This window comes from Plodia interpunctella, chromosome 3 (genome assembly GCF_027563975.2).
Source record: "Plodia interpunctella isolate USDA-ARS_2022_Savannah chromosome 3, ilPloInte3.2, whole genome shotgun sequence".
NCBI classification, from domain to species: domain Eukaryota; kingdom Metazoa; phylum Arthropoda; class Insecta; order Lepidoptera; family Pyralidae; genus Plodia; species Plodia interpunctella.
The window spans coordinates 1,047,054-1,071,237 of NC_071296.1; the positions used below are offsets into that span (position 1 = coordinate 1,047,054).

At 36.8% G+C, this 24,184-nt stretch overlaps 1 protein-coding gene and 1 long non-coding RNA gene across 2 annotated transcripts in view; one reads left to right on the plus strand and one right to left on the minus strand.

Annotated features, from left to right (window-relative positions):
• The window catches only part of LOC135310069 (uncharacterized), a 121,280-nt gene that overhangs the window by 86,737 nt on the left and 10,359 nt on the right, over nt 1–24,184 (minus strand). The window lies entirely within an intron of this gene.
• On the plus strand, nt 5,185–8,776 carry LOC135310064 (uncharacterized). The gene is made up of 2 exons (XM_064437062.1): nt 5,185–5,415; nt 6,310–8,776. The coding sequence occupies exon 2, from the start codon at nt 6,314–6,316 to the stop codon at nt 8,774–8,776; it is 2,463 nt and encodes an 820-aa protein (XP_064293132.1). The 5' UTR covers nt 5,185–5,415; nt 6,310–6,313.

The following is a 24,184-nucleotide window of genomic DNA, read 5'->3' on the forward strand; positions in this document are numbered from 1 at the left end:
AGGTAATAAATACACTAATGATTTAAGACAATTTTTGAACCCCCAAGACAATGACACGCCAAAGGGGATGAACCCTTTCTTTCACCCCCTAATTGCATCTGGTGAAATGAATTCCGAATTAAATGTGCCATTAATTCTCTTAAGGTTTTCGAATGATTTGACTTTTTATTTTCAATAATCGTGGCGTGCCTGCCCTTAAGAAGTTTAGATTAAATAAGTTTGCTCTCTTTTTAATTGTGGGTCTGGAAAAATTTAAAACACATTGACAGCACGTTGGTAAATATAGATTAACAAAGAATCGACCCAGCGATCAAACGTAAAAATATTTTTATGACATGTAGCCAGACTAAAAGCCTTACTCCAAAAATCATTAAAACTTTCAAATTATATTGAAATAGCTGTACCTCGGGACCATGGACCATTCCAGGTTATATTACTACCCGTGTACCAAATTTCCTAACAACCATTCCAGTGGATTTCGCGTGAAAGAGTAACAAACATACATACACAGTCACACATACATTCCTCACAAACTTTCGCATTTATAATATTAGTAAAATAATGTCTAAGAAATTTTGCTTATTTTTTAATAAGTACATAAATGGAAAACTACTACATACATTTAGACACTATTATACAGACAGCTCAACCTTATAAAACCCCCCTTCTCTAGTAAGAGGTTAAAAAGGTGTCTGCCAACGTAAAAAATACTGGCAATCAATTGCAGGAAAACAAAATTAAAAAATATTTCGAAAATAGAACGTTCTGTCAAAGAGTGCAGTAACAGTGAGCATAAAGGCGACGCGATTGGTCCGCGTAGATACATTCTAGACGGAGGTGCATCGCGCGCAGAGTACGGAAATATGTGGACGGTACTAAACATTAACGATTATAGCCGCCAAGTCACGTCTAATTGCGAGAGTGGAGCGGTCTACGCAAGAGGTAACCAGTTTTAATGCGAATATTTTTTCCTAATGTAATTTTTATAATAGAAGCTAAAACAAATGACTCTTGACGAAATGACTGATTCTTCATCGGCGAGTGTTCTCGTCCAAGTATATAACCACCATTCTCCCATGGATGTTGTGCGAGGTGACTAAGAAAAAACCTTGGCAACTAGTAAGCAACAATAGTATTCCCAAAGAGGGTTGGCGTGATTCAGACGGCCGGTTGTAATGTCACGTTCAAATCTAAAACTTTTTGTTTAACCTACAATTTTTATAACCAATTATAATCGGATGTATGGCAAGAAATACTTACCTTTGTGATTGAGTATCACACCACCTAGAACAAAAACCTCATCGCAAACTGTTGAATACCGCCATCCAAGTTAATTGTAAGCGCGCGTTATCGCGAGACAAACGTGCGCTCTCAACGCATAACCATTACACTCTTCGGTTTCACGAAATTAGCGCCTTTTTGCATCTCTCGCTGCTGCCGATTGGCGCTATTGCTATTGCCTTTTTTCAGGCGCCATATTGCTGTACCTAATTGAAGATAGCCGCTGCCTTTGTTTAGTACTTGATTACGTTTTAGGTTACTGTTTTGGAGAAGATTGTTAGCAGGGATAAATACCTAAAAGGCAAAATTATCTGCTTCGGGTGCAACGCGAGTTTGTTTTGTTACCTAAAATATGCACAGTTTAATGTAGAATCAATGGCGGGCGCACAAAGCCGCATAAAAAGATTTACGTCAAAAAATTAACGTTGACATTTGTCATTACTAAAAAGACAAGAGTTGTACGTGACGCTATAATATTAAAGCGGCGGTGGTGTAATGGTTAGACGCCCGCCTGTGGATCGAAAGGTCCCAGGTTCGAATCCTACTCGTGCCACATGAGTTTGTATACCAATCTGACTCATGTACCTATAGTAGTTTTCATCGTCCACCACTTCCACTACCGGTGAAGGAAAAACATCGTGAGGAAACCTGCACACTGGTTGATTCATTAACTTGTGTGTGAAATGGAGAAGGCAATGGCAAACCACTCCATTAATAATGCCAAGAAAGTTATTGTATTTCATTCCACGTAATAACCACGACCCTCGGCCATGAGGAATACGACTATGAAGAAGAAGATAATATTGTCGTGGATAGGGCGATGAAAGACTGATGCTATAAAACATTGTTTGAGTCGGATTGTTTGACAACTAGCGGCCCTTCCGGCTTCGCTCGGGTAAAAATATAATAATTTATAAACTTAAACCGAAACCGGAACCTCACTATCGACTTGTGAATCAGTATTTTTTTAGTTTATCGCGAACAGACAGACAGACGCGGCGAAGGACTTTGTTTTATAATAATATGTAAGGATACAGGTGGCTGTGAGTGGCGCCCTAGAGAAATCACAGTCTACAATATAACGTGAAAATTGAGGACATTTGCTGAGCGGATTAATTGAGCTAACGTAGGGTGGAATATGGTTCAAATGGGGCTGTTTTGCTAATTCGCGTAGACAAACCAGATTTTGTAATGTACAGGCTAATACATGTCAAAGAGCCCTTATGCGTACGAACCTCTATATAGCTGTAATAAATTTAAATTTGCTATGAACTTGGGTCGCACTTCCTACTAAATTATATTCAAAAATTTGTGAGGATAGATGTACTCGTTCACACAAATATTACAGGACGAATTATAATTGGTACACTATTAGGTAGAATAGACTAGAAAATTACATACGTCTATTTTTATTGTGATATTCTTACGGAAGCCCGGATGCGATATAAGTCAATTATATATTTATATAAGTCAATTATATATTTGCACTTGCTGATTATGTTAGTACTTCTGGATTCGCTTTCGTGACAATTTCTGGATTTATTATAGTCTATAGGAAAAAAAGAAAATAATTCAGTCTGGTGATTCGGATTTTTTAGTTCACTTCATTTCATCATCAAAAATCAAAATAAATATAGACATTTTAAAGTATTGTTCCAAGATATTTTATAATTTACTGTTCCAAGTTAATTTATGAAAAACTAAATGTCTAAAAAATTTAGAAGAACCTAATCAAATTATAACTTGTGGAAGTCATCAGAACATCTAAGGCGTTTTATATTAGTATTGCGATGAGATTAAGAAATATATTATATATACTTTAGGTGTATACTTTTAAAGAAATATATAATCTAAATTATATGTAAAAAAAACTGAAGTATATTGTTAAGTAAACATGAAATAAATAAATAAAATAAACATTAGATTAATTAAATAAACATACAAAAAAGTTTAATATAGTAATATTATTTTATCAGGTTTCAGAAAAATCTTCAGTCTACAGAATAATACGAAAATATATATACTATATTCTATAACATATACATATATAGATAAACATCCAAGATCCAGGAAACAGATCATTTTCCATGTTGACCTGACCGGGGATCGAACCCGGGACCTCCAGTGTCCGGCCTGATGACCATTAGGCCACAAAGGTCGTCAAAAGCTAATAAACGTATTACTATGAAATGATACATAAAGCTACGAAGTGCTACGCCACGCTACATAAAGCTACGAAGTGCTACGCCATGCTACGTAAAGCTACGAAGTGCTACGCCACGCTACATAAAGCTACGAAGTGCTACGCCACGCTACATAAAGCTACGAAGTGCTACGCCACGCTACATAAAGCTACGAAGTGCTACGCTACGCTACATAAAGCTACGAAGTGCTACGCCACGCTACATAAAGCTACGAAGTGCTACGCCACGCTACATAAAGCTACGAAGTGCTACGCCACGCTACATAAAGCTACGAAGTGCTACGCCATGCTACATAAAGCTACGAAGTGCTACGCCACGCTACATAAAGCTACGAAGTGCTACGCCACGCTACATAAAGCTACGAAGTGCTACGCCACGCTACATAAAGCTACGAAGTGCTACGCCACGCTACATAAAGCTACGAAGTGCTACGCAACGCTACATAAAGCTACGAAGTGCTACGCCACGCTATATAAAGCTACGAAGTGCTACGCCATGCTACATAAAGCTACGAAGTGCTACGCCACGCTACATAAAGCTACGAAGTTCTGCGACAACGCCACGATAAATGAAACTGAATTCGGCCCCATATTTTTAACGCATTATTTCATTATTGAATGTTTGTGAAAATAATTAATTTAGTTATAAACAATTCATATTTATAATAAAATTTGAGGGTATGTTTAAAAAAACAATAATTCGAAAATAATGTTTTCACTTGTGTATATTTGAATTTCGAAATACTTAATAGAATTTTGCTTAAAGTGTAAGTGCACCCTTAAATATAAATTATCAAAAGGTATTCAACCCTAAAATCGTCCGAGTACGTGAAGCGCTCGGGGCAAACTGACGAACTTTTAATTTCTCTCCTCAACCTCAGACATTGACGGCCAAGTCCAAAGAGTTGAGAACCTATAGAGATTGCCATTTAAATATACATTTTTTTTTATTCGGTCACTCGTTTCCATCACAGCAGAATTTCCATTTTGCGGCAATTCTGTATTTCGTATTCTAGAAACACGCAAACTTGTAAGTTTTAACACGGAATTACGTGTAAATGTACAATGCTATGTGTTGTGTACATAAAATAATTAATAAATGATGAGAGAGAAATAAATCAATCGAAATAAAGTCAGCTTTCATTGAAAAATAAATTGTTGTTAAACCGGAGTGAATCATAATTCAATTACTTGCATAAAAATAATTAGCGTTTTGTTATTTATTTAAAACTCCATTAGTTTTGCAGTTCGCTGGCCTCATTGACGTTCGATTCCGATTGGCGGGAAAGTTACATTGCACAGATAACACAAAGTTTTTGAATGTGGACGCGTTGGAAATATTAAGATTGCCCCTGCGCTCTCAGCAGGTGAAATTACGTTCCTAATTCAATTAATTATCCAATTTATATACATAGTATTCAATTTATATAGTAGTATTTACATTCGAAAGTATGTCTGTTTATATGTTAGTTTGGCCCACTTTCGCGGTTAAACCCCTGAGCCGATTTTGATGACATTTTAGAATAGATATAGTTAGCGGAGCTTCTTCAAAGACGTCGATTATTAAAGGTAGGTCTAAGACAGTTCTGTTATTATCTGTCTCAATGTCAGTGAGACAGATAATGAACAATGTGATAATGTAAATATTTATTGTCTAAATCGTATTCTATTATTGAATATAACGTAAAAGCTCCTATTAACGACCCCCTAAAATGTGTACTCTATTAACGATCTAATTTTTAAATCACTCATATTAGACATAATATAGGGTTCCAGAAAAGTCATACCTTAAAAATTAGTAACGTATTTTTGTTGGACAACAAAAAGAGTAAAGTTTGTGTGTTTAAATAGCCAGTGAAAAAAGTAATTTGACAGTAAGTGGGACGCGCCCGAAGCGGACGCACGTTTCATAGTGTCGCGTCTCCAGCCACGTAAATACACCTAAATATTACTTAAGGAAAATAACACACTAAAAATGGATTTGCCTTCTTGCTATCACATTACAACTGTAACGTATATATTCGTTATCTAAACTAACTCTTAATAATAATACTTTTTATTGGTTTTTGTGTTATAAAATCATGTTTTAATTTAAGGTGGTAATAGAATCCAAATTTCAAAACTTGATTCTAATAACGACCCATGGCGTTGTTAAATTTTGAGAACATTAAAGTTTTTAAAAAAATTATCTATTATAAACTACCTCATTTGATTTGATTTTTTTCTTGTTCAATTCTTAAAATTATTTTACTTCTTTAGATCTATTAACGACAAAGCTATTTCTTAAAGTTTTTGTGTAAAACTCGATTCAACGTTAGACAATATCCCTATTATTATAATGATATTATACTAAAATAACTGATATTATCTGAATTAAAGACTAACTGACATTAAAAGAAATAATATAGCAATGAGATCGAATTTAACAGTATTCCATAAAGCGGATATTTTATCTGTTTATTATTAATTTTATTGGTCGCTAATAGAATATTGTAACCTTCATACTTGATTCTATTACCGACTCACAGTTGTGGCGATATTTTTGGTAATATTACAGTACACAAAAACAAAATGTATATTTTTGAACAAATTGGCTTATTTTTTGCATACGTGACGTTTTGAGAGATTTTGTCACAGGACATATTATTAATGTAAAATAATATTTGCTATCCAGTTTCATTCACGGCTTCATGGCATTGGCTGTATTTCATATGTTTTCAAATCAAATAAAAAAGGCGGGACGGAATGGGGCTATGTAACTTTTTAAAGCTTCTTTCGAAGAATTAAATTCTATATCTCTTTAAAAATATTGTGTTCTTTTATAGAATCATGGAGCCGCAGAAGCGCAAGCAGTACGCCTCTGCTCAACTAGAAGCTGCGCTTCTAGCTATAAATGAAGGTACCAGCATATACGAAGCTTCAAAAACCTATGGCATACCGAGGACAACTCTGCGTGACAAGAGAAATAATAAATATATAAATGAACATTGTGGAAAACAAACAGTTTTAACGAAGGAGGAAGAAAAAAGACTGGTAGACTGGATTTTTTATCTCGGGAAGTCAGGTTTTCCTGTAACTAAGGATCAATTGTTGGAAACAGTAGCAAAATTGGTGGAAAACTTAAATCGCTCTAATCCTTTTAAAGATGGTGTTCCCGGAAAAGGATGGTTTCTTAAGTTTATGGCGAGGCATCCTACCATTTCAAGGCGAATTACTCAGAATTTGCCTACAAGCCGTTCACATATTACAGAGGAAGCTGTAAGAGCATGGTTCAATCGAGTACATAGTTATTTTGAACAAAATAACCTTCTTGATGTTTTGGAAGATCCTAGTCGGATTTTTAATTGTGATGAGACCGGATTCTTTTTGTGTCCGAAAGGAAAACAAGTTCTTGTCCGAAGAGGCAGCAAGAAAGTATATAGTAGAGTGGCCAATGACGAAAAGGAGTGTTTAACAGTGCTAGTAAATGTGTCTGCAGATGCTGCAATAGCACCTCCCATGGTCTTATATCCATACAAGCGTTTACCAAAAAACATTGTTCCAACTGTACCATCTGGATGGGGTATCGGTCACACTGAGTCAGGATGGATGAATATGGCCGCATTTTATGAGTACGTTGCCAATTGCTTTTATCCCTGGCTGATTCAGCATAACATACAATTTCCTGTAGCTTTATTTCTCGACGGTCACACTTCTCATATATCACTCCCTCTGACAGTTTTTTGCAAAGAAAAGGGAATAATCCTAATAGCATTATTACCTAATGCAACGCATGTTCTTCAACCCTTAGACGTTTCTGTATTCAGACCCGTGAAAGGAACTTGGAGAACCGTTGTTCATGATTTTAGAGTTCAAAACAACTTTGCAAAATTAAGACGAATAGATTTTGCACCTCAAGTGGATATTTGCTTAAAAAAGACTCTTGTATCACAAACAATTAAGAATGGATTCCAATGTTGTGGATTATATCCCTTTGGACCTGATAATGTAAATTATGATAAACTTTTGACAAAAAACGCTAATGCAACAAGTGAAGAAAGTGGAGACAATGCAGATGATATTAGTAGCCATGGATCGAGTACTGTTACAGGCAATGAGAAATCTGTCGACGATACAGAAAAATTTAAACAGCAGTTTGAACGTCGCTTATCACCTGAAGTTCTCCTAATGTTCCAAAAATCGGGATCGGTATGGAATGGCGATGAGACTTACAAAAAATTATTTGAGTTTTGGAGGGATATTAATCCTATCGACAATACACCTTTACAACAAACTTTCGATAACAATTTAGAATTGGGTGATACCACGCTTGTCAACAATATTGGTGAAGAAGAGACGTTGACTTATGAAGTCAGTGCAAGTGGATGTCTTGTTCCAAACCGTTTTAATACCGTTTTAATGTTTCCCATGGACGAATTGCTATCTCCAATTATATCTAAAGAATCGGATACCATATCTTTATTGAGCACTCAGCCTGAATCGAATCTTTTGGAATATGTTAATGAGATACCCCCCAAAACAATTACTACTTCAACTGATTGCGTCAAAGAGTTAAACAGTGAAGATCACAATGCAAGAACATCAACTCCTAAACAATCCAATAAAAACTTTAGTGATGAACCTATGCTACTACTGAATAAAAGTCATAGTGACGACACATTGTTCACTACAGTTAATAATGAAACGCCATGTAAGTCAATCCAAAATTCTAGTCATTCAAGGTTTATACCAAAAGAGCTCAATCTTACAACTCCTTTTAAAAATGCTCTATTCTTTCCTAAAGTTGACACTAAATCAAATAAAAGAGTTTCCAAAAAAATTACACCAACTGTTGCAATATCAGATGAGTTCATGGAATACCAGAAAAAAGCAGAAGAGAAAAAAGCACAGGAAGAAGAAAAGAAAAAAATACGGAAAGAAAAATTACAAAGAAATAAAATAGAAAGAGAAAAGAAACAAGCAGATCTTAGGAAGGCAAAAGAAAGGAAAAATATGGGAGCTGTGTCTAAACCAACAAGTGTGAGAAAACATAATACATCAAAAGCGTTGGAAATACGTCGTAATACGACGTCAAGTTCAGAATCTGAATCTGACTCAGTATTAATCCCACGACAAAATAATTACAAAGTGAAAACTAAAAATGCAATACATTCAGGTTATGCTTCAACATCAGCTAGAGTTCTTCCAAATACATCATCATCTGATAATGATGAGTTACATGTACCAAAAACTGTTTCGTATAAACGACATATTATTTTTCCATCTGACTCTGAATCTGATAATATTTTTTAAAACTACTTTATTTGAATTTGCAAACGTTGATTACTGTCTCTCTCTCTTCTCTCTTCTCCTAGCCTTATTAATCCCAAGCATCTTGGGGTCGGCTTCTGTATTGAGCGAATTATAAATGTGTGTACCTATTATAAAGGTATTTTGTGATTGTATTACATTTAAAAATATTTTTGTTACTGATTTATAATATTTAATTAGTATGTAGGTAATTAAAAAGTAAGCATTTAATTATATGAAGACTGTTTTCTGAGGCTGATTATATTTTTTATTAATTAAAATAACAAAAAATAAGTGCTCTAAGCGTTGCAATAAATAATTATGTTCATATTGTAATAATGTTGATCTCATAACTATTGTTATTATATAATAAATACCTTAAAAACGTTTTTTTATTTTATTTAATAGTATAGAAGAAGTGACAACTTCGTAGCGGTCGGTAAAAGAAGTAGAAAAATCGGTAATAGAATCTTGCCGCATTCTATGGGTCGGTAATAGAATCAACTACTCTTTTGGATTAAATAATTATTTAGTAACTATTGTGTTATTGAATATTGAATTTAAGTACTGAATTGCAAAGAATACTTCGTTGAGATTAATTATAAATTATAACATCTTTCCTAACATAACAGCTTATATCAATTTTTTAAAAGTGAATCATAAGACAGCTAAAACTGGCGGTAATAGGAGCATTTACGTTATCTAAAATAATGTAATATAATAATCTCGTTATATACATTGTTATATAATAAGCATTCACGCCAGTGTGACAGAGCAATGTGGAGGTGAGTCGGGCGTGAAACTTTTGAGTTTATCAATAAATACAGACATATTACTGTTCCAAGATATTTTAAGGAAACCAAGACTTATAATAATCGGGTGAATGTCTAAAAAATTTAGAAGAACCTAATCGAATTAAAACTAGTTGAAGTCATCAGAACATACTTGAGTAAAGTCAGAAAAGACGACTATGTGGATAATAGAAACTAGGAGATATAAATATATCTCCTAGGAGATGTAAGTATACTAGGAGATATAAATATATAACAAGTTTATTTGTTAGACAAAATAAAAATCCCCGACTTTCAATATTAAATTCGCTACAACTTTTGAACGGCTGAACCGATTTTCTTGAAACATGGCTAAGAACACTCGGGATAAAATTATCTATGACATAAAAATAACTAAATGAAAATCGGTTCATCCGTTTGGGAGCTACGATGCCACAGACAGTCGGGCATGAAACTTTTGAGTTTATTAATAGTATATCTCCAGCAAAACTTTTGTGTATTCAAAAACACAATGAATACTCTTTATTGCTACAAAGAAAAGAAATATGGAACACAACACAAAATACTTTAAGGCACAAAGCCGGACTTATCGCTAAAAATAACTCCGACTAAGCTTATTCGAATATGCCAACCTACTCTCTAAGGTCAAAAAAGTTTACTACCTCAAAAAAGTCCAGTTTTCATTGTTAATTTAAAAAACAGAATTCAAATCACGTCAATATGCAGTAATCAAGAATAACACACATTAAGGCCGTCAGCACATTGCCAACGCCACGTGACGCGTAACAATGTTTTAATGTGCAAACCCCCTTACGCAGATGGTTGTATTTGTTTAGGACAAGCTAACGGCCCACCGTTTAGCGGCTGCCCACGTGGGCTAGGTCATGAGCTGAAGCGATTTTATGCCGTACTTGTACACAATCCTATTTGGCTGAGAAATTACCAGACAAGCAGACTGACAGGCTGACAGTTCAAGGGTAAAGATTGGGGTAATTATTATTTATACTATATAATACATTATGTTAAAATTGAATAATAATATTCAACTAAAAGAAAAAGCAACAATAATGTTCCCAAAGAGGGTTGACGTCAGACAGACGATCGATGGTTAAATTACGGTGAATCTCTAAAATTGCAAGGTTAGTTTCTGCTGTTGCGCTTCACAGCCTCGAAGCTCTGAATGTTACCGGACGCGAGGATAAGCGAGACCTCCGCTCACACTTTTAACCCTAGACCCAACACAATACAGGGTGATACAGGTGCGAGATTAAATGGCCGGTGTATATAGGGTGTTCATTACGATATTGCTGCAAGAACAGCGAATATTGCCAGCGTTTTTATTAGGCCGTCATAACGTTTTGATGAGAATTGAAAATTTGTTGAGTTTGAAGGGACGGTGTTTGGTCTTTCACAGCCATTCTCCTGATTGTTTATGGCTTTTGGGGAAGTGTATTTGGTGATTGGCCATTTTTATTGTCCGTGTTAATACAAGATTCGGTGATAAATTTATCTGTAGTCGATATATTCTTATAGAGTAAACATAAAGATAGCCTCTCTCAAATCAATCTACATGTAGGCTACTCAAGATAATTTATAAATATGTATTTACATTTATTATTTTATTTGTATATATTTTATAATGAAATATAATTATATAAGTAAGTATTATATTAAAAATAAATATTTATTGAAGTACCGGTGGTACCGGTTTGTCGATGTCAACATCGACACCTAAACATCGACTGCCCCGACGCACTAACCAGGGAGGTGCGACCTTGGACTGGCCTTGCGCCGGAGCAGCGATGCCACGCTCAGTCTAAGTTCTATTGCGGCCCCGGCCATACGTCTCTGTGCTCCGCCGCCCGCTTACGCGAACAAAGGCTTCCGCTACCGCTTGTTTATACCTACATTATTTAATATTAAGAACTTTCATCTTTCACCTTCGAACTGTATCCTATCATCTTTCTATCTGTGCTATCTATGAGCTTTATAAACTGTGCTTGTGCCGTGACTTTCCGTCTACTTCTTCCTACTGTGCCTTCTATTGTGTGTTGGAATAAATATTGGATTGGATATACGTGAGTCTGTTTTCATTCTACATACTGCCCAACATACATATAAACATTGGTAAGGGATTAGCCAAACCTTTACCATACTGGTGACCCCATGTCCATAGCCGTATTGGATTAGAACGCTAAAGGAAAGATGGCGGACGCTAACGCAGAACAGCCGCAGGCTAGTGATGGGCAAGTGTCGATAGAAAAAGGCGATGTTTTTAAGGTGAGCATCAGGATACCTCCCTTTTGGCCTGAAGAGCCAGAAATTTGGTTTGCACAAGTAGAAGGCCAGTTTGCAATAAACAAAATCACTAGTGATGTGACCAAATTCAACTATATTATTGGTCAACTCGATAATCAGTATTCTCGAGAAGTGAAGGATATAATTATTAGCCCCCCGGTAGCGAACAGATACGAGAAGCTAAAAGCGGAACTAATAAAGAGACTCAGCGCGTCGAACGAGAAGAAGTTGAAGCAGCTCCTGATGCACGAAGAGCTGGGAGACAGGAAGCCATCACGTTTTCTTCGGCATCTCCAAGGACTCGCTGGCGTCGAGGTTCCGGACGATTTCTTGAAGACCATCTGGATCAGTCGTCTTCCAGTTGGAATCCAGACGGTGCTTGCAGGTCAACCAGCTTCAGCGGCCCTCGAGGACCTGGCGGATTTGGCTGATAGGGTTAACGACGTGGCTACCCCATCCCCCAGCGTCTCAGCCGCGGACGGAGCTCGCTCGAGTTCCATCATTAGCGAGCTGACCAAGGAGATTGCAGAACTACGTAGGCAGTTCAACCAGGCGTTTGCATCTAATAGGAACAGCAGACCTCGCTCTCGACCCACACAATCTGGCCGAAACAGGTCTTCTTCAAGACAGCGCTCGCAGTCAAATTATCGGAAGCACCCACTCTGCTGGTACCACGGCAAGTTTGGAGACAAAGCATCCAAGTGCATCCGCCCTTGTGACTACAAGGTGGAAAACTTAAAGGGCGGTCGGTAATGGCGGCTGACGACTGTCCCCCAACATCTACTGGTCGCCTGTTCGTCACCGATCGACGCTCAAAGACGCAGTTTCTGGTCGATACTGGAAGCGACCTCTGTGTCTTCCCCCGCTCGGTGCTACGTGGACGGTGTACTCCAACGGGACTAGAACTGACTGCAGCAAACGGTTCCAACATTGCAACGTATGGCTTCGCTCATTTAGATTTAGATTTTGGCTTACGCAGAACTTTTTCTTGGCGTTTTGTAGTCGCAGACGTAACTAAACCAATAATAGGCGTAGATTTTCTTAATTTCTATCACCTCATTGTAGACTGTCGTAATAAACGCTTAATTGATAATACAACCTCTGTAACTGCTGTAGCTTGTTCTGTAAAAAAATTTAATAGCCTGTATTCTGTAAAGGTATTAACCGGCGAGACTCCATATCATAAAATTCTTAATGAGTTCCCAGAGATTATTCGACCAGCCGGTACGCATCGCGTTATCCCACATAATACTGTACACCATATCCGCACCACCCCCGGCCCCCCAGTTTCTTCTTCGCCTCGTCGTTTAGCGCCAGATAAGTTAAAAATAGCTCAACAGGAATTTCAGTCCATGATCGCCAATGGTACAACGAGACCTTCAGAAAGCTCTTGGTCTTCGCCACTTCACCTCGCCCCGAAAAAGGACAATGGCTGGCGTCCGTGTGGTGATTACCGCATGTTGAATGCTCGCACCTTGCCTGACAGGTACCCGATTAAACATATCCATGACTTCGCTCATTCACTATCGGGCTGTACAATTTTCAGTACATTAGATTTAGTTAAAGCTTATAATCAGATACCTGTCAGCGCAGACGATATTCCTAAGACAGCGATCACCACACCATTCGGACTTTACGAGTTTCCATTTATGACCTTTGGTCTCCGCAATGCTGGTCAGACTTTCCAGCGTTTTGTGGACGAAATGACCAGAGGGCTTGATTTCGTTTATTGCTATTTGGACGATTTTTTAATATTTAGTAGATCCCCAAATCAGCACGAGGAGCACCTACGCATCATCTTTGGTAGGCTTCGTGACTATGGCATGCTTCTCAACACGTCCAAGTGTATTTTCGGAGTGGAGGAGGTAACCTTTTTAGGATACAGCATTTCCAAACAAGGCACTCGACCACTGGACGCAAAGGTTGAAGCTATTAAGAAATTCCCCACCCCTGTGAACGTACGCCAACTTAGAGCATTCTTGGGTATGCTCAACTTTTATAGGAGATTTCTTCCCCGCGCTGCCCAAATTCAAGCTCCTTTGCACGCCTTGTTGACAGGGTCGTTGAAAAGATCTCATCCTATCAACCTTACAGGTGAGGCTTTACAAGCGTTTGAGGCAAGTAAGCAGAGCCTGTCCGACGCCGCTTTATTAGCACATCCTGACTGCAGTGCCAAATTGGCGCTTGTGACGGATGCGTCGGACAAAGCTATAGGTGCCGTAATTCAGCAGCTTACAGACGAGGCCTGGCAGCCTCTAGCCTTCTTTTCGCGCAAACTGAGCCCTTCTCAGGTAAAGTACTCGCCTTATGACAGGGAATTGCTCGCCATTTATGAGGCAATAAAGCACTTTAGGCATATGCTCGAAGCTCGGCATTTTATAGTGTACACTGACCATAAGCCGATTAGTTTCGCATTCCATGAAAGGAAGAAAAACTGTTCGCCTAGGCAGTACAGGCACTTAGACTTCATTGCCCAGTTTACGACCGACATAAGGCATATATCTGGCAAAGATAATATCGTGGCAGACACGTTGTCACGCATTGAAGAGCTGGGTACGCCGGTAAGCCTCGAGACATTAGCCAAAGCACAAGCCACGGACCCTGAACTTTCCAAGTTAATAGAAGGCGGTTCATCTCTGCGCCTCGAGAAGTTATTTGTTTCTGGAAGCCGTGTTCCACTGTACTGCGACGTAAGTACACCGGCAACCAGACCATTTGTCCCGAATTTTTTTAGGAAACAAGTGTTTAATACCCTGCACTCTCTTAGCCACCCGGGCGCTAATGCGTCTGCAAAGTTAGTAGCTGAAAGATTCGTGTGGCCGGGCATGAGAAAGGATTGTCGGGATTGGGCGCGCAGTTGTATTATGTGCCAAAAAGCTAAGGTTCATCGTCATGTAAACGCTCCCCTAAACACTTTTAACTTGCCCAAAGGGCGCTTCAAACAAGTCCATATTGATTTAGTTGGCCCCCTTCCTCATTCCGAAGGATATCGGTATTGCCTGACCGCCGTAGATCGATTCACTCGATGGCCGGAAGCCATACCGATTCAGGACATTACCGCGGAAACGGTGGCAAAGGCTTTGCTCTCTGGCTGGATAGCCAGATTTGGTTGTCCCACGGACATTATCACTGACCGTGGCCGACAATTTGAGTCTGCCTTGCTTAAATGTCTTTCAACCATTACTGGGTTCGAACACAAGCGGACGACGGCTTATCATCCGGCTTGTAATGGCCTAGTCGAACGTTTTCACAGACAACTCAAAGCTGCCATCGTATGTCATGCAAACGATAAGTGGACGGAATCCTTACCTTGGGTACTGCTAGGTGTTAGATCTTCCCTTAAAGAGGATTTACAATCTTCATCAGCCGAGTTGGTATATGGAGAACCTTTGAGGTTGCCTGGCGAGTTCTTTGATTCTTCTTCAGCTGGTACTACAGATAGCTCTGAATTTATCGCTCGTATCAGAACATTTGCTAGGAAACTACAACCAGTACCTACCTCTCACCATAGTAAGCCCAAAGTATTTATTTACAAAGATCTTTCAACCTGTGACTACGTCTTCCTTCGCGAAGACGCGTTACGTGGTTCGCTCCAAGCTGCATATTCTGGACCGCATAAAGTTTTATCTAGAGGAGATAAAGTCTTCAAAATTCTATTCAAAGACAAAGAAGTAACCGTGTCTATAGACCGGTTAAAACCTGCCTTCACCATCAGTGATCAAACTGATGAGCCCTCCCCAATGGTCCAAAAAGACTACGTCTCGCGTTCAGGACGTCGAGTTAAATTTACCGATTTTTATTGCCCTTGACGGTCTCTGGAGGGGGGTGGTGTAGGCTACTCAAGATAATTTATAAATATGTATTTACATTTATTATTTTATTTGTATATATTTTATAATGAAATATAATTATATAAGTAAGTATTATATTAAAAATAAATATTTATTGAAGTACCGGTGGTACCGGTTTGTCGATGTCAACATCGACACCTAAACATCGACTGCCCCGACGCACTAACCAGGGAGGTGCGACCTTGGACTGGCCTTGCGCCGGAGCAGCGATGCCACGCTCAGTCTAAGTTCTATTGCGGCCCCGGCCATACGTCTCTGTGCTCCGCCGCCCGCTTACGCGAACAAAGGCTTCCGCTACCGCTTGTTTATACCTACATTATTTAATATTAAGAACTTTCATCTTTCACCTTCGAACTGTATCCTATCATCTTTCTATCTGTGCTATCTATGAGCTTTATAAACTGTGCTTGTGCCGTGACTTTCCGTCTACTTCTTCCTACTGTGCCTTCTATTGTGTGTTGGAATAAATATTGGATTGGATATACGTGAGTCTGTTTTCATTCTACATACTGCCCAACATACATATAAACATTGGTAAGGGATTAGCCAAACCTTTACCATATACAAAATAGAAATTAATTGTAACATTCGACAGGTTGAGGTACTTTATGGTCGATTTTAATTCGCATATTTGTGTTATCTGTGTGACTCGATTGATTTTGATTGTGATTTTGGTGATTTTGGCACAGCTCTAATTTTGGCGGAGATTGGAGATGATCAGCTGGAAAGAAAGAATGAGCAACGAAAAGATTCTTACACACTTAAACATATTGGAAATAGGAAAAAGGGAAAATGTTAGGGCCAAGGAAGACCAAGAGATAGTTACACCAGACAAATCAAAGAAAAAGTGGGTGTCGTTTCGTGTCGTATCAAGAAGTGAAGGAGTTTGCTTTGGAGAGAGAACAATGGCGAGCGAGGTTCTTGTCAGTGGAGTTCCTTACTCAACTGACAAGAGCCTCGCTCTTAAATTACATAATGATGTGACTCAAAAACTAAACACATCAAAAATAAAAACACATACAAAAATCGTCCGTAATGCAACCGTGTAACGTCGAAATTAACTATTAGATTGCGTTATAACATATTTAATGTTTTCTATGTAGTGTTACAGTAAAAAGCTAGTGCTCACTGCGTAATGCTACACAGCGTAACACAAAACCATAACATCCACTATGTCATGCATTAATAAAAACACAAACTTAACTTGGTTGACTGAAGGAAATACCTATCTGGTAAGTAAAGTTCTGAAGTCAGCATTTGACGTGTCTCTTTTTTTATTGCCTTCACTGCATGTGTTTATTTATATATGCTTTTTTGTGCAATAAACTATGTACTAACAAGTATAATATATATACATTACACACATATATACATTACGCGTGTGAGGATACACAATAAAATCATGTTTATCAATTTCTTTTAATAAACATTAATTCAGAAATATCAAAAACATTTTTCTTAAAATATATGTAACTATATTACTGAAAAGCAATAATTATGAAGATGTGTACGTATCTACATGTTAATAATAAACCTTATTCATCCAAAAATAATTAAAATGACAATAAGCTAAAACACATCAAACCCGGAGCCGCACTAAAATTTTAATTAAATATATCGAAATAAAATCATAAATACAAACAGACGTAAATTCGTACCTTTATTAAGGCCATTAGGACGGTCTCGGCTACATCGGGATATTATTGTGTATCCTCACACGCGAAAGTGGACCCCCACACCCCCTACCCCCTAGGACCTCAAAAACCCCCCCTAATTCGTTGGGAACCCTTGGTCAATACAATTAAGGCCGGCAAGATTTCACACGTACGATTTGAATTTTAAACAATAGTTTGTCATATAAATTTAATTTTATATCCTCGTTTTTGTATACAGGTGTTGCATCGCTAAGCTATTAAAAATATTTGGTTTCACAAAGTTTTTTTTTATACTTTGTATTATTTATCTAACCTTCATTAATCGAACTATGAATATATCTGTTTTTTCTGGCAACAAACTGAAAATATTTAAGAATATTGTTGTATACCTAATACCACCCAAGATTTCTTTATCAAACAAACCTGGGATTTTCCTGCCCATTTCTACGTAATGAGCTCCCAAACGAACATACAATTACTACGCCTCACACGGCCCATATCACTAGGTATACAAACATTATTACCAGCCCCTATTGGCAGTGCCCTATTTTCATATTTAAGTAATCTGGATTTTATTCTCGTTTCAAATTTGGACCTTATTGGCCGTAACCCAAGCAAGTAACTTAAGACATGGTAAGTAATAAAATCTATAGACATTTTGTGTACTACAAATACTACGATAATAATAATCATCGATAATTTTACAATGCTGTTAATATTTATAATATTTTAATCGTGAAGATTGAGAAGACCTTTTTTATTTATTTATTCAGCAGCGTTACAATAGGTAAAACGACTTCGAATTCCCACGAACTTGGAGCCCCGGAGTGCAACTAGTCTATTCGAACTAACTAAAAATGTACATACCTTTTTACATTTTACAACTGAGCAAGCAAACAGAGCTCTGAATAGACCTATTTTAATTATTTTATTTGTACGTAAAAAATTAAAAACAGTTGTGAAAATGGACCGAGGTAAATAAACACCACCCTGTATATAACAAAAAGCAATATTCAAAATAAATTGTCGTTTAAAACTAGGCCCGACGAGGGTCACGCAATTACCAGCGTGTGAAGAATAATACATAGGATTGTGCTGCAACTAGTTAACTCGTAAACTAAATGACAATCTTGATTACCGGCCGAAAAGTTGCCAACTAAGTTACCAACGTGTACTTCCAGGTTCTGCCGATAGATGGCGATCGTCAAGCCATGCCCTTGGACCCTTTAGGCGACGTGAAAGACATACAAAAAGTTTTTTATGTTTTTTTTTTTTGTGTCTACAGGGAAATCTTATTATTGATGATACCGTGTTGTATAAGAGAAAGACATACAGAAGACATACTCACATGATTTGTAATAACAAAAGTCGAGTGATTTGAATTGTAACAGAATTTTAGTACTACGAGTATATACGCGCTTACAGCTGTAGGTTACTTATTTGTGCACGACAGAGCGACATATACTCTCTATTTGACGACACAATCGTAATCGTACACATGCATTTATAATTTTGACATAGAATTTTCTCCTTAACAAAAGTCTGTAGTAATTATTATAAATTTGTAATTCAAAACTGTCACAGAGCAAAAAAATACAACAATTGCTGCTAAAGCTTATTTAGTTTCGAAATCACGCTACAGCGAAACTTCCTCCTCGAAAATCGTAAAAAAGGACTCGTTCTCAACAAGCTAGACAACGTTATACTTTGACAAAATTGCAATAGCAAAAAGGGCTATCACATTTGCAGTAATTAGAAAAGTTTGATACGTTTTGTGAGGAGAATTAGTATTTTGTGGCGTGCCCCGTTCTGGCTCACGATTAAGGCTTTTAACTCTTGTTATACAGCCTGATTAAGTTTTAAAGTAAATATGTTTTGATGACAATAACTGTAGTATGACATGCGAACTTTTTATATTGGCTATAATTTGTTTTGATGAAATTTTCGGCAATGTTCTAGCCACGATTACGATCAGCATTTGACGATATCACGTCTTCATTCCACACGGAGTATACAGAGCTGCGAATACCATGTTTAGGTTATTAGTGGAATGAAATTAAATAGTGAAACATTGCCTATAAGAAAAATCTTTAGTTTAAAACTCTACTCTTGATCAAGTTTTGTAGCCAAGCAAACGTATTTATATACATTTATAATTATACTAGATATTACCCGGAGCTTCGCTCGGAATTTACGGATAAAATATAGCTTATAAGAATCTTGGATAATGTACCTTTCTAATGGTGAAATAATTTTTAAAATCGATTCCGTAGTTTCGGAGAATACCCGTGTCAAACATACAAACTCACAAACGCTCACCTCTTTATAATAGTAGTATAGATTATAATCACCAATATAGCTTATTTTGTTACCCACTGCTGAGTTCCATACTCCCTTCTTGTACTTCGTATTCTGCATATCTCATCAATAGACACCTACCTATTTTAATTTATTGTTAATATTTTATTATTCCACGCTCTTCCCCGTCTAACCAATCCATTCACAATCCACATAGCATCCGAGAAAATCCGAAGCAAAAGCGACATAACCCAAATTAATTCAATAAACAACACATGCAAGCACCATCGCCAATAATTTGCACGCGTTTCCCAATGTAACGTACCACGTGACCGGCAAAGATGGCCGCCGCATTTTGGCGCGAAACAGAACGGTCCGTGTCTCAGTAATGGCGTCTTTTTACGCTACCTGCTTGCTAATTGGAAATTAGGAGGCTAATGTGGAGGTTTTACTTATTGCTTGGATTGTTATTGCCTTATTCGATTTACGAATTTGTTTGTCTTGGGTTAATTGTTTTCGGTCTCTCTTACGATTTTCTTGGAGGTTAGAGACTTTAATTTGGTAATGAAGCGGCGCCATTGAAGTTAGATAAAATATTTTAGGAATAATACTTTCGTGTGCTTTTAATCTGAATATCCACTTAAGGAAATAGTCTGAATACACTTAATTTTATATGCTATATACTAAATTCATTAAATACATGGTCAATTTTATCTGTAAGTAAATATGAATGTAGCTTTTGTGCGACACAAAAATAAGAATGTCTTTGCCATTTCTATGAAGTAGGTATTTGACTTATACACGTAAGAGAAACTCTAAAACCCGCACTTACCCATATGCAATGCAAACCTACAAAATATAATCTTATTTCCTCCCTGCATTCATATCCCCACATTTTCAAACAAAAGCATAACACTTACCTATCACCACATAACCGTTATCCCGTTTATTTAAAACAAAAACAACAGTGCTCCCTAATTAGATCACCTATGAATACGGCACAAAGATGGCTGCGCATTCGCGCCATCTGTCGACAGTAAAATGAATTTATTTATATATCTAATTGTTCTGCTGGTATGGCCGACGCGTATGCACTTAATTTCACTAATATTAACGCTAAAAGCGCGATTCTGTTTAAAATAAAGGGTTATTGGAGTACTCGTGAAGTTTTACCATGGGGTGGAACGGTTATAGCGATATCCGTCTTTGAAATGGTTAATACGTTTTATATGGTAATAAAAATCAAGGAGTTTCAAGTTGTTGATGGGATCACATGTGTTAGTGAATGTAAATATATTAGAATACTTAGTTCATTTTGTTTTGTAATGATAATGACTTACTGCTGAGAAGCCAACAAAAAAATATCGTTAGGTACGAAGTTACAAAGGGGTTGCAATATAATACACACATATAACAAAGTAATTGCTATATAATATTTCATCGATAGTTTTCTTAGAAGAAGTTTAGTTTTTAGTAAACATATAGACATTCTAATTGTGAGGTAAAACAATAAAATAATTCTTTATTGCACAAATTGATTACATAGTATACCATAAGTACCAAATGTATTACACATAACATGACATCGTGATTTAGATACATTGTCCAAAAGGAAAACAAAAAGATTATTAATTTATAAATTAAATAATTCTTATTATTACTTCTTATATTATACTAAATTACTTCTTCTCTTTAAAATATATAGATCGTACAAGATATCCGCAATTCTGTAACTCTGATGATAATAAAAGTTGCTAAAAATATTATTATTTTTTCGTAAAAACCTTATTTATTATTTATATTACGGCAATTAATGCTATCCTCTAAGAAAGAATTGGACAATCTCATTATACACAGACAGAAGAACATAAATTGTAGTTTCACAAGTGCGCCATTCTGACGAATTTTATTGCCGGTCTAGTCATTAAGGGGGAGCGCTATCTATCAAAAATATTGCTGTTTATTTGTTTCATCATTTTGGGCGAAGCTGAATTGGATTATGATGTTAATTTTATTATACTTTGTTTCGTAAGATACACTGTCTCTTCCGTAAGTTTTGTAAATTTATGGCACGTTTTGCCCACTATGTTTTAACAAAAAAATACACATTTTTAGGCATGTATTTATTTATTTATCTAAATACAACGGTACACAATATGTATTCTTTTAAAGTATTTAGTAAGAAAGAATAGGCACTTACAAAAAATTCTTAGAGAAACACAATATTATCATCCTAAACACGTTGACTCACCGTCAATCTCACAAAACTGCAAACACTGAAAAGCGTCTTCCATCCAACCACGAACACATCACACTCAGGTTCCGGAACTCGTTGAGCGGTGCAGCGGAGACTGTGCATGGGATACAGTATGTGTATGAGGTGTTGCGAACAGTTTTCGTGGTTGACAATTGCGTTGTAAAAGACTTCTATTAGGTACATACAACAGACATAACTCATTATGAAGTTCAGTGGCATCGATATTACCTCGAAGTACTTTCAAACACATTACTAATTGATAATGATCCCTACGAGCTCTTAGAGAATTAAGACCTTTACCAAGTAGAAACAGAGTTGCATATAGGTAGGGATAGTATCCGTAAATGCGTTTATAAAAGTACCATAGGAATGTTTTCTGAACTCTATCATAAGCGTATATGAAGCCTCATGAGGATTCCATATACAACTACTTGACTCTAGTTTACTACGGACTAATGCGAAGAATAAAAGTTTAATTGCGTGCGGATTGTGAAAATCTCTCGAGTTCCGCAATACAAATCCAAGCCGTTTGAAACTATCTTTGACAAGAGAGAAAATATTGTCGTGAAAAGTTAATTTCGTATCAAATATTACACCAAGATCTTTAGATGATGTGACTCGATCAATTTTTTCGCCGTTTAACGTGTAGTCATGGTATGATTTCAAAAATGTAGTTACGTTACATACGTGTACCATTACATACAGGGCTATTATTATTGTATTTAAACCTTTTTGATATATACCGTGAAATTCTTATTATATTAAAATGCTTGTGAGTTCGTCTTTCCTTTTTGGTTGATCTACGGAGTTCGTCATGCATGTGTAACTGATATGAAACGTCATTAAAACGCCTCAACTCTGTGTAGATCCAGATGAAACTTGATAAACTTGAAATTTCATATAAACTACTAATGTAGTGTTCAATAATGTGGAAGTCTAATTCAAAAGCCGTGTATATCAGAAAGTGTATATGTGTTGCAATTTACAAATAGTATGTTCAAATATGCCCCATCAAGATATAACTTCAATTACAGCACCCTTCCATTGTCAACCTTATATCACTTGGTCGAATAAAACCACACGTTTCCTCAAATAAAATTACTCCCCTTCGGTTGCATTAGATGCACGGAATGCAATAAAATGCCATGATGTGCTTGAAAACATTACCGTAATAGGCCATTGATGGATATGTGTTCAGAACATCAGTAAAGAGGGTGGTTTCTCTTTTAACTTTTTGTTTGTACTCAAAATGAGACATTCGAAAAATATTTCTAGATTTTTTAGACATTTTATTTTTTAATTCGATTAACTGGAAATAAAAAAGACATTAAAAATAGAATTAAATAGATTGAAAAGCAGATTAATTTTGTGATAAAACTTTATAATCGAAACAGTCGTTCTAACCTAGACAAATGTTGAGTTTTTTGAAGAAAATCGCGTCTTCATTATATTGATAATAAAAACAAATAAAATCCCAATTCCCGTTATTTAGTCCAACCCTTTGTTTCCACGATTTGCTTGAAAAATATTTGAACAAGCGAACGCTACAATAAACCGACGTTTCGTTTCCACTTCGTAGCCAATTCCATCAAAAGCAACGTTGTTTAGTGCAAATTAAATGCAATTTAACCCTCAAAAAGCATTTCGGCATTCCACAACAAATTCTGTACCAAATTGGTGGATCTGAACTGGCGATGTTTATTCTAAGGGGGAGGAACCAAGTAAAGTAAGCAATTTGAATGCATACTTGTCCGTCAGTCAAGACGATATCGGAGCGCGCGAGCTACGCGCGTGTTATGTCGCCGCCATTTTGTTTTGACCTCCCAACGCCCGCCATTTCGTGGCAACGTCAGAGGAGAAAGGGGGAAAGCGGAGTTGTTACAGAGTTCAGATTATTTTGGCCAACGATGGCAACGAGCTAACTTGTCACATACACGATTAAACCTGATTGTGATGTAGGCCCAGGATAACTGTTGATTTGATTTTATGTTACACCGAAACGTCTGTTTGCGCATTTATTGCTTATAAACTCTCGTTCCAATCGAACTGTATCGACAAATAAAATTGGCAGTTAAACGGTTATGATTGCCAGGGATTTGTGTAACGTATATCAATTATTCTGATTGTATTGCGCATGTTTGTCTGAATACTTTAAAAGTGATACCTACTTAGAATGTTAGTATTGCGTTTTGTTTTATTTCGAGAGGAATCTAAATGGCAAGCATAAACTATATTATGATAGTTTTATGATCCAATACAAG

Bases quoted from the DNA above. Each gene is read 5' to 3' on its own strand.
- LOC135310064 (XM_064437062.1), top strand. From the start codon at position 6,314: ATGGAGCCGCAGAAGCGCAAGCAGTACGCCTCTGCTCAACTAGAAGCT.